Source organism: Poecilia reticulata, linkage group LG7 (assembly GCF_000633615.1).
Source record: "Poecilia reticulata strain Guanapo linkage group LG7, Guppy_female_1.0+MT, whole genome shotgun sequence".
Lineage (NCBI taxonomy): Eukaryota > Metazoa > Chordata > Actinopteri > Cyprinodontiformes > Poeciliidae > Poecilia > Poecilia reticulata.
Genome location: NC_024337.1, coordinates 19,600,671 through 19,613,019, shown reverse-complemented (window position 1 = coordinate 19,613,019; position 12,349 = coordinate 19,600,671). Strand labels below are relative to the sequence as shown.

The 12,349-nt window shown below is 38.6% G+C and overlaps 1 protein-coding gene across 2 annotated transcripts in view; it reads right to left on the bottom strand.

The window, feature by feature from the left end:
* Positions 1-12,349, bottom strand: part of scube3 (signal peptide, CUB domain, EGF-like 3) — a 114,128-nt gene that overhangs the window by 73,133 nt on the left and 28,646 nt on the right. For both annotated transcript variants that reach the window (XM_008414200.2, XM_008414203.2), the window contains exon 3: positions 6,371-6,496. In XM_008414200.2, coding sequence (XP_008412422.1) covers positions 6,371-6,496 — 126 coding nt within the window. The remainder of the gene's footprint in view (positions 1-6,370; positions 6,497-12,349) is intronic.

The window sequence follows — 12,349 nt, the reverse complement described above, 5'->3', positions numbered from 1 at the left end:
AGTGAGTCACTCTCAGGCTGTTTGCCACAGTGGCATTTCTTTTTACAGAACTGAAAGAAATATCTTTATTTGTGTCTTTTAGTGCCAGATAGAAGCAGAAACGTATTTGTGGTTGTGAGGAAAGAGGCTGTCTGTGCAGATGCTTATGATATTAAGCTGCTTGACTGACAAGCTAGCAATGATAAGAGTGTATTTTGGTTTCTGTGGGACCCTAACCAAAACACACAGGTCATAAATGTGGGGATGCTGGTGTTATGGTGGGGAAAAGATCAGGCTTCCTGCATCTGGTTTTCATTGCAAAGAGGATGTGTGTTTTGGTTTAAATTGACACTGATTCCTTAGTTTTTCCTCAGACAAAAAAAAACCCTATATTTTTTATTACTTCACCATGAGCAATTAGATCATTAATTTCCTCATAATTCTGTCATGAATAAAAAATGTGCAATAAAAAGTCACAATTGTGACAACTTTTCTGTTCAGTTTTGGTCAGACTCATAGCTCAAAATAGTTATATTCATTTCCAAGTCTAAAAAATTATGTAAAAACTAAACAAAAAATTAATCTGTCAGATTAAAAAAAAGAAAAAATTCAAGCACAAGGGTAACGTTCCAGAAAAGTCATGTTGTTACATTTGAGGAAGTGAACTCTGGCATCAATGATTACCAACATTTCCACTTAAGACAAAAGTAATAATGTCAAAGTCGCCAGCTCTAATTTGTGTTTATAAAGTGAACATTTAAATGGTGATATAAGGAAGAGATCTGGATTAATATGGTCTGAGTAGGAGTCCGGTTGCTTGGAGACTTATCAAACCGGCACCTTTTGGAACAACTGAAAAGCTATCTGGGTCAAAGCCAAGTCTGTCTTCTTCAATGCAGATTGAAAATACAAGTTTGACATTCGAAACAATTTCTGCTCCACTTCTGACAAGCATCATTACTCTTAGGCTCACAGGTGCCAGCCCTCCTACTCCTCCAAACAAGTGTCACCATAAAACTTTGTTAGGGAAGTCTCACTTTTCTCCACACAATCAATGTCTCACATGTGTCACTTGTGACAGTTAAAGTGCAATATACTAATGTAGATGTAAAAATGTTATTTCGATGCTACGATTATTCAGTAAGTCTAACGAGTTAAATACAATTAATTTTCTCATAGTAATTCACTTCACTCCAAAATGTCACTTTAAATTAATGCTACATGTTGGGATGAGAAAGGATTTCAAAAGCTCAGACACAAAGAAATGTTGCCAATAAGCATCCATTTAATCTATTTTTGGTAAAAAGCTATTTTTGCATCGTAACATCCCGTCATCAACATAAAATATTCAAGGAGAGTGTTGTTTCATAAGTCGTGTCATTATCCATAGATGGAAATGCTTTCCTGTTTTATTGACGTTTTCTTTGAAATAAGTGCATCTTAAAATAACTTACTTTAAAAGCTGCATTAAAATGCCAAATATGATTTTGTTTGTTCTTACTTTTCTGTCTCAGAAATACAAAAATGTTTGCTCTTTACAGTTCCACAGGGTTCATATCCATTTTTCCTGTCGGGTACAATAGCTCTGTGTGAAATAAATTATACAGTGAGTGACATCTCTCTCCATGCTGACAGAAGCGGTCTGCTGTGATATTGCATCGTTTCCACCTTGCTGACTTTCTGACATCTTTGTGGGGGTTCAGGGTCGACAGAGGGAAGACCTCAGAAACCAGAGTGTCCCCAAGTGAGGCGCACAGCGGCGCTTTCTGTTTCACGCTTCAATGCCTTCTGCCACCGCCCAATGTTATTACACTGCCAACCCATCCAATTTTCAGGAGCTGTGAGGCACATGCAGCAGGAAGAAGTAGACAGGGATGCATGTACGCTGTCCTAACTTGTGTTAATTAAGTGACGGTCGCAGATACTGTTTCCTGGAACAGAAAAGCTTCGAACGTCCTTTCTGAGTTCAAAGTGCACCAAAACCACAAAGAGCAAAGCAATGTAGAGATCAAATCAATGCAGTTCTGTGGAAGAACAACATGGGGTAATGCACTTTGAAGATTGCAAACGCGAAACCGAATTAACTCTTAGGAATCAGGTGTGCCTCTCCTGCTTTGGGCTCTGAGCATCCGACCTTGTGTGGGAACCAGCTGCTTAGGCTCTCTATTCCCAGGCCAAGGAATACCAATCTTCTCTCAGGGGCCAGAAAAGAGCTTAAAGCAGGAAAAGGAAGCTGGAGCCTTAACATGAAACCTCTGCTACACTGCTTCCTCTCCTCACTTGTGTTTGTGTTGAGGATTATTACCTTAGCAGTGCAGAGAGCAGGTATTAAGGAACTAAATTCTCAGGAAAAAGACACTTCTTTAAAGCTAGGTTTCTACTCATTGAGCAAAGATTGCTTATTCTTTTTTTTTAAACTATTCTGATGATATAAATACTAAATTTAAATAATAGATGGATAAACAGACTGCTTGATGACTGAATGGACAGATGATGGAGATGATGGATACTCAACATAAGGGTCGTTTTTCATTACATGTTCCTTCAATCCTTGCATAATACCAATGAGTTAGGTGTAAAGATAATGTGTAGGTTTACCAATTTGACAAAATCAGGATTCTTTTTGAGAAAAAAAATGAAAGGACTCGAACTTTACCTTAAAGTTTTTCCACAATGGCTCGTGCACTTTCCGCCAGTGTTGTAGTACTCGAAATTGGTCTTGGTCTCGAGACCAGTCTAGAGACCATTTTTTGATGGTCTCGGTGTCGTCTCGGACTCGACCGCATTTGGTCTCGGTCTTGTCTCGATCTCGGGCGCCGAGTACTCGGCATTTTATTTCAAGACCAGTCAAGACCGCAACTGTGAAAATATTACTAAACGTACAGCATACTGTCCAGTTTATTTGTTAACATCTTTGTTTTCTGTGGATGCAAAACGCACCGATTAAAATCCAAGCAATTACATGTTTCTGTTACTCCTCTTCCCCCTCCCCACCTTTCACTCGCACGCGGCGCTCTGAGACATGTGCAGTGGTTTCCTCTCAGCGGCAGAAGGTGTCTGTCTAATCGTTAGTAATAGAATAGCGCTGCATAAATCATAAGAAATCCGATGGCCACAGCTAACTCAGCAGCGCTTCGCTTTCACAGACGGTGGGGACTAYGTCTAACTTTTTTCGTCACTTAGAAAAGAAGCTCAAAGAAAGGTAAGCTCCGTTGACGTGATGCTAGCGAAGCTAGCTGTATAGAGACACCTAAGCATTTGTGATGAAAAAAAGTCACTGCGTTGAATTATTGTGCGGAGGTGTTGACTGACTCGTCGCATATATGGGACAACGCTGTGACCAAAAGTCTGCAATATAGTGACGTGACATTCAGGAACAGTCCGATTTTTCTGAATGTCTCTTTACTTAGAAGATAGGACTTGAGTGTCACTTAGAGTTGTTCTATCAGATTACCATACGCTGTCAGAATAGCATACAGGCAGTGAGTACCATGCCTGCATGCTCATTAAGAAGTCCGACAGTCAGAGTTGTCAGTTCACCACACGCAACAAGTTATCACAAAAATAAGTCATGAAATTGTTTTCAATGATAACTACATAGATATACTGCTGTATCAAATTGACAGAGGAATAACAGAGAGTTGGCCGTGCTAAAGTAAAAACCCAGCGCATACAGCGTTCCTGTTTTTTTTTTTTCATCCAGACGGCTTCCCTCGCCCTCCCGCCCCCTGCAATGGCACGGCACCCCCTCTAGGGGGCGTGCCCCACAGTTTTTGGGAACCTCTGATTTAAAGCAAGGTCTGGCTGCAGCCAACTACAACACACACCGTGTAAAACTCATTAACCTACTTAACCGCTAAGTCAGGATGCGATACAACTGTTAATAACAAAGTGTATCATGATCTACATCATGATTCTATGTTGCTGATTAAATAAAATCATATGGTAATGACGTGTCTGACAGATATAGCTGTGAGTTTGTGCTAAGCGTATCACAATCTGACAGAGTATGCTGACCTGACAGAATACTGTTCTTTGTTCTTGTAATGCTCTGCGTACACTGCAATAGCTATCATTATTTTATTTAATTATGTATATTGATATTTTTTTAATTAAATAAAACACAAGAACGAAAGAGCATGCAGATTGCTCTTTGATTGTTTTCGTTCAAAGTGGCAGCTGTAATGTCTGCAATGGTGTCAGACTGCCTGGCTTCATATAGCGGGAGAGAGGGAGAGAACAGTCACAGTGAGATCCTTGTGGTTGGTTACTTCTTGCTTGTTGCTCCTTGGTCAGTGTTCATAGTTGGGCATTATTTACCGTCATGGCATTGCCTCAATTGCTATATTTAATGGTGCAGACAGTGGTGGTTTCTGACATGAGCAATATGGGTGCCCAGGGCATTATATTTTTAGGGATGGCACGAGACTGCCACGGATTGTAGCACAGAGATAGAAGCTAATATCGGTTAGATTTATTAAGTATTTAATATCTAGGTGTTTTTATGGGAATATGGATCTTTCAGATCAATTTGAAAAGCAATTTTGATCATATTTCTCATTTTGTCGTGTCAGTTAGTGTGGGCCGCTGGTCTTGGTCTTGACTCGGTCTCGACCTCCCTCGGTCTTGGTCTTGTCTCGGTCTCGGACCTTAAAAGTCTTGGTCTTGTCTCGGTCTTGATACACTCTGGTCTTGGTTTTGTCTTGGTCTCGGGTTAGGTGGTCTTGAACACAACACTGCTTTCCGCTACAAGCTACTTCCAGCAGTCAACTCAACTTGTGCTGCTGCGTCACATGTGATGACTCTCACACGCTGGAGAATATCTCAAGAATATCCTAATTATTTGGCCAATCTATTTAAGATGCAAAACTTCCAGCTGCACTTTGAATGTTATATGCTGCACCAGCCTGCGCGCTTCCTGCTGCTACTGCTTCTGACCCTCCACCACCCCAGCATGCCCCTTGGGCTCCGAGATCAGACAACTTCTCATCACTTCCTGATATGCAAAAAACATTGTCAAGAAGAAAAGGGCTCATCATCAAATGTTGAGCAGCACGGCGTTAAAGTGACAAGAGCCTGGAAGCTGTTGGATGACAGATGTACTGAACAATTTACACGTGAGTTGTCTGAGTGAAATCACGTTTACGTAAAAATATAACAAACATTCCCTCGGCTTGCTCAAGTTTCACTTTGAGAAACTATCAAAGGGCTTGATAGATGCAACTTTGACGCAGCAGCCAGACAACAACGGATTACAATTACACACCTGCACGCAAGGCAGTAGCTGATCCATGGTACGACAAATGATCCATGAGCCGCTGGACACTGCTGCTAAATGACTTGGAAAATAGTCCCAATTATGCTGCAGACACAAGCGATGAAGATAGAGGGAGAGAAAGGCGAAAGCACAAGGGAGCCAGGGGTTCACAGTCAAGTCAGGACAAGATTATTACTAATCTAAAAATGCATTTTCCATTCCAGCGTACCTTAATCCCAGCCTTACATGTGTAAATGTGGGAGTAATACAAATGCGTTGCCAGAGTGCCCACATGTAAAAGCTTTTTACACTGAATCACTGTTAACTGTTGATACATTTTTCAATCATCACTTGAACTCAGAGCTAAACCTGCTGTAACAAGACGCCTTTTTTCCTCCTCAAAGAAATCAAAGAAGACGCTTCATGCTGAAATAGCAGCCTGGAGAGAGATGATTTCTGACGAGCAGTGGGTTTGACTTGGGGGTTTCAAAGCAAAACAAAAGGAATGTAGGGTGGGGGAACGGGGAAGAAGGAGCAAGACAGAGAAACAGGATGGGGGTGGGTGGATGATGTCTATGTTAAGCAACTAGCAGCAGCAGCAGCAAGGGAACTGTATCCCCCTTAATTTCACAACCGTTTAAGCGTTACAGGTCCTGTGTGAGGCCAGGTTGAACGGCACACTGGTGAAATTTTACACCATGGGAAAAAATCGACGACTCACGGCTCGCTCTGAGCTCTCAGCTCAGCGTAAATCTTTTCATAATTTTTTTCTCCCTTTCATCCTGCTTATTGTAAAAAAGGTTTCAATTTTCGTTTTGTAAAAACATATGTGAAGAATAAAACCGCTCCTCGAGCAAGGAAGTAACAGATATCCGAAGCAGCAGAGTAAGAAGAGTTCAAACCAGCCTTCAGTCATACATCACCATTCCTAAAAAGACCTTAGGCATGCTGAAAAAAAAAACAAGCTATACAGACTTAATGCCCAAATCAGACCCAGTGTGATACATATTCTTAATAAATATTCTCCTAGCAAAGGATTTTTCTATGACAAACTTCAGCTCTACAGTTAAATCATTTGACAAAAACATGCAGAAGAAAGGCTGCTGCTGGATCTATGCAAGCAGATTTACTCACCGAGACAGTTGTGCCCATCATGGGCCAAACGGAAACCGTCGTAGCATGTGCACCTGTAATTTCCTGGGATATTGATGCACTCATGGACACACCCTCCGTTGTACTCAGTCGCGCACTCATCGACATCTGCAGGGAAACAAAAAAATAAATAAAGATGTGAACATGCTTACAGTTATTCATACACCCCCAGATATGAATCTAAATGTTCATTCAAGTGTTTTTTTTTTTACAAAATGAAACTCTCAAGAGATAACATAATAGAAGTAGGAGTAGGCGCAATTTTAACCACAACTCCTGCATATCTGTTTTAATGCATAAAAATGTAATGTTAAGCTGTATTATACCTTAAACCTTTAATTTATTATGTTTACACTCAACCAATGAAAAATCTGTATTTGAATACATCAATGAAACATCTCTTAAATGCTGACTAATTTTGCCTACTAGTATTTGAACAATTTATCTTTGGTGAAGAACTTCAGGTCTTAGAAGTTGGATCGTTCCCCAATCATCACCATCATATTTTGTCCCCTCCACAAATCCTCTATCAGATTCACGTCAGGACTTTGGCTGAGCAAGTCTAAAACATTATTTACAATAAGTTAAATTATTGTAAATAATGTTTTGGATAAGAAAATATCCAAAACTTTGTGTTGGAGAACTGCAGCACACCTTCTTTGAATCAACAAATCCTCATTAAAACCATTACAACTATCAAAATGCCAACCAGACCTGAAAAACATACTCTCTGCTCTACCATCACAAATGAAATTGTGTGGCGTGTTACTTAAATCTACAAGGGGATGCATAATAAATAATAAAAATAAGGTGTTTTGAGAAGAGTACATTTCAAATAGCAACGTACAACTAACAAAATAAAAAGCTCAAATTCAATGAAAAACAATAAAAAAGGAAAACTATTTGTGTCATTACTGTCATGCTCTGTGCAGTTCTTGACACTCAAAATGTATAATTGTCTTTAAAAATATGATTTAATGTTAAATGTAATTTTTATGATATTTACTGTCTGATTTGAAGTTCAAAGATAAACATGCAAGAAAATTTCAAACTAAAATTGCAAAGCAAAACTTTCACAGAAAGCAGGAAAACAGAAACTTGCAAAATCTTATGCATGGAAAAGCTGAAATACGTAGAAACTCAACTTTGCTTTGTTGTGAGCAACTCCTTTATTTTATTCAGTCTCATTAAACAGTCAATAAATGATCTGTGGTTGTATTTTACTATCAATTTTTTTTTTTTTATGTTGGGAGTTTGAAGCTCGATGCGATTATGGAAATATGCACACAAAGAAAGCTGCACTGTAACAGGGAAACAGACGGACACTAAGCTCCAGCTAAGCTTTGATGTTTGCATCACTGAAACTGCAACTTGAAACAGTCAGCAAAAACTCACTTAAATACATAGATTACTCCAATGCATCACAGAAGCTTTGCTGCATTAGTGGCGTTTGTTAAATACAAATAGATATTGCTACATAAAAGCAGTTGGAAAAATAAAAGAAAAACATTCCAAACTTTTAAATATCACTGGCTGTTCAGCTGTGCTGTTCGCACTTTAGATCTCAACCACATATTTATTAACAGGGATACTAATTAGTAAAAGTCTGCTACAGCTCCTTTAAAGAGCCGCAGTCTCAAAGAATCCGGGGACAAAATAATCTCTTGATTTACAAAGGATGGTTGAGTGTTTTTAAAGCTAAAGGACATAATGAAAGGTGTTTTGAAGCCCTTTTCATTATGATTCTGTTAGGAACATTCAGACCCTTTGTCTTCACTCGTGTCATAAAGAGACAGAGCAAGTTTTGATGTTATTTCCCAAACTAGATTTTACTAAGCACGGCACGCTATGTTTTCTGTTTATAGCACACTCCGCATTTACCCTTGGTCAAGATGTGAAACAACTTTCAAAACAAATCTGTCTTTTATTGCAGTAGCATAATTTCATACAAAAACATTGGCAGCCCAACCTCTAATTTAACATAAGTATAATTATTCACAGGGGAGAAAGACCAGCATTAGGAAATAATTGCATTTTACAAAATGATCAGTGCCACACTTATTTGTATCTCTAATAATTCCCATAAAACTAATGTGACTGAGCATTTTTTTTATACTTTATTTTTTTTAGTTGATCAGAGTGTAAAGGACCTTTGATTAGTAACATAGAGCATATCTGGTTCTGGACATGAACCAGATATGTATGTAATTAAGCTAATGTTCACTAGGTTGATTCAGGATCCTTCATTTATCGTGCAAATATGCACAATGGTGGTAAGAAAGGTAAAAGAAAATATCCAAAACTTTGTGTTGGAGAACTGCAGCACACAGTGCCTTCTTGGAGTCAACAAATCCTCATTAAAACCATTACAACTATCAAAATGCCAACCAGGTGTTCAGACCTGAGACCTGATAAACATACTCTCTGCTCTACCATCACAAATGAAAATGTGTGGCATTTGCCAAAACGCTGTGGTGACTTTCAATAGAGCAAAATTCTTTGCTGAAGTGAGACTAAAACTTTCCATCCACATTGGTTTTGATGCGAATCCAAGATTACAACGTCCAGAAGCATCTCATGTTTACTGTTAATTGTGGTGAAGAATCTGTGTTGCTAGGGGTGGAGGAACTTATCAACACTCAATAACCTCGTTAGACTACATGGCATTATGAACTCTGACAAATCAGGCCATTAAAACTAATGTTGTGGCCAAAAAACTGAAAATAGTTTGTCAAACATGTCAGGAGGCGACTAATCTAAAACATAAAGCCAAATCAATTCAGAACTGGTCAAAATAACCAAGCAGAGGAGAGATTATATGTTTCAATGTAAATGTTTTACAGCCTGCAAATAGTTAAAATGTGTGAATACTGAACACTTAAAACAGTTGCAACTCCCTATTTTTGCAGCTCACAGATCAAATACACTTTAATATCCATTAACAAGCACAGGGGAAACCATCTTAGAATTACAGAAGCTGAAATCTACAGCCTTTTCAACTTCTGCTATTGGGGATACAGCCAATCAGTGCCAAAGTAAAAAAATAAAAATAAATTGTGGATCAATTGCTTTGCAAACGCCAGCCATGATTGCGTCAAGTAGCATTGCACCTGGTTATTTCAGCATCTCAAGATGAATTTTCCTATGTTCTATGACAAAATGCACAAATAGGCAAGTTTTCTGCAATAAATTGAAGTTAAATTACACAGAAAAAAACTGTATTATTCAAACAAGGCTGTCCATAGTATTAACAAGATTGGTGTAAAAACTGGTAATTTTGTAAAAACACTTCAAAACTTTGTGTTCTAGCCATTGACATGATCTGTTTCTGTATTAGTTTTGTCCTCCTTTTTTCAGCATTGTGTAGCTTTTCTTTTTTTTATTTGTATTTGAAAAGGTTAAAAATGACTAAAAAAGAAATAAATAAACACATATTATCATGAATAAATATACTTAAAAGTCAGATTTTTTCTAAAATATTCGAACTCAGATTGTATTACTTTACTAAAAGACAAATTTACACATGACTACCTGCTGAGCAAAACAACATGTAAAATGTTAACTAATCCCTTTAGTTAAACTACAGTAGTGAGCAGACAACGGGTTGTCAGCACTTTGCTGATTTGCTGCACCGTTTTATTCAGAGCCATTCATTTAGCATAGAGACAGTATTATTCCAGATGTAGAAATCATGAAGTCCATACAAATCATCACTCAGCTGGGAAATGTCTAAACTATGAACCCCCAACACAAGATGATTGATTTTAGCGAGAACAAAAATACATTATGTTGCTCCGAAATGCTATTTCAAGATTTATACTATTAAAAGATTTCTATTTTTAAATGTCATCCATCCATTTTCTTACACCCTTGTCCATTAGTGGGGTAAGAAGAGTTGCTGGTGCCTATCTCCAGCTAACGTTCCGGAAGAGAGGCGGGGTCACCCTGGACAGGTCGCCAGTCTGTCGCAGGGCAACACAGAGACAGACAACCATGCACACACACTCACACAAAGGGACGATTTGGAGAGGCCAATTAACCTGACAGTCATGTTTTTGGACAGTGGGAGGAAACCGGAGTACCCGGAGAAAACACATGCATGCACAGGGAGAATATGCAAACACCATGCACAAAGACCGGGGCCGGGAATCGAACCCAGAACTTTCTTGTTGCAAGGCAACAGCTCTACAAGCTGTGCCACTGTTGAATGATTAAATTAAAATGTATTCCTTACAATTCTAAAAAAGTATAAATTTCCCCGTTTTGCTCCCAACCTCCCTAACGAGAACTTCAGAGGAGTAACAAGCTGAGGCAAAAAGCTGATTCACCTGCTACTGATGTAACTTGGACACCCGCCACCATTTTTTCTGTCTTTTATTGTTCAGCTTTTAAAGCCTAACACTGACAGCCAAGGTTTTATGCTATATTTAATGCCCTAAAGTTTTGACCAAATTCATGCCAAGACATTCCCTTTTCACCTCCCCTTGGAATTTTATTACAGGCAGCATTCTACAAGTATCAACAGCGTTTTTCTAAACACGGGACATTAAAAACCTCTACCATTAAGCAGAGAACAAAGTCAGTGTCAAAATATGCAGCTAGTCATACAAAACATATTTCTGGCTAGGACACTAAAGAGACGGAGCTATTAAAGCAAACAAAATGATTTCACAAGCATGTATGCAGTCAGAAAGGAATCTGGAATGAAATTAGTCTTTGCTTTATTTTTAACGATGACATTACGGACGAACTATAAATCACTGATGAAATGCAAATATAGGCAGTTGGATGAGATTGAGTGGTTGAAACTGGAAGAAATGGCACATTAAAGAAAAAAAAATGAGACGGAGAGATGGGAAGATAGGAGATTGTTATGACAACATAAGTGGAGTTATGATTGGTGTTGAGAGGCCTGTATGGGAGCCCAAACAAGGTGGACTGAGAACATAGAATAACTCCATTTAACACCAGGTAGTCCACAGAAAACAGATCATTCCTGCTGTTAATCCCCTCTTAGAGGATATTTCTCTGAGGGTTTAAATTAATTTGTTGGTTAAAGCTGTCAAATCATTGCAAGTGTTCCCATTTTACAGCATCATGTTGAGGTTACTTCACTTTTCTTTTACAATCATCATTGTCATTTTTGTCTGCTTAAAAGGAGTAAAAATCAAATGTTATAAATAGGTAGCCTCCAAAGGCAGGATTCAGCCCTTTCTGTTCTACCAAACTCTTATTGGAAGAGTTATTTTCTAACATTTCAAGCTTGGTTTAGTTAATGTTGTCCTGCTGGAAAGCAAAGTAGCACATTTTTGGGGTCCTGACCACACAGAAAATCCTTTAATAAATAATCTGTACTTTGCTGAGCATTCCTAAAGCCTGGTCCATCTTTTAGTTGCCATCGGAGAAAGAAAACTTACAAACATTATGATTCTGTCATCGCCGTGCTCTCATATGTGGAATTTCTTTACGCAGCCGACGAGTGACGGGTTGTGCAGCACCCCAGGTTTCTGCACATGTGCTACCAACATACAGTGCTGTGTTCATCCGCCTTGAACTTTGCCATAAACCACAGAGTATATCATTAGGACTTTATGTGCTAGACTAATATGGAGCAGTGTATAACTGCTTAATGGAAGAAACACAATACACGCTTTTAATGCTTTTTCACAAATAAAAACCTTCAGAAGTCACCAAGTTAGAAAGTAGAGTCCAGCTGAGTGTTATTTAATATCATCTGTTCTGTATTTATGGTGAGATTGAGGCTCGATAACCCATAACTTTGCCTCAGAGATTTGTTAGAGAACATTAAGGGAAGAACATCATTATGATGACCAAAGAACACACCAGACAAGTCGGGAATTATTATGTGGAAAAGTTATGGAAACCTACCCATGCTGTTAAGTTCAAACCTTTAATGTTACTCAGGGGAAAATGTGATTTAAGGCAGTAGCTCTGTATATA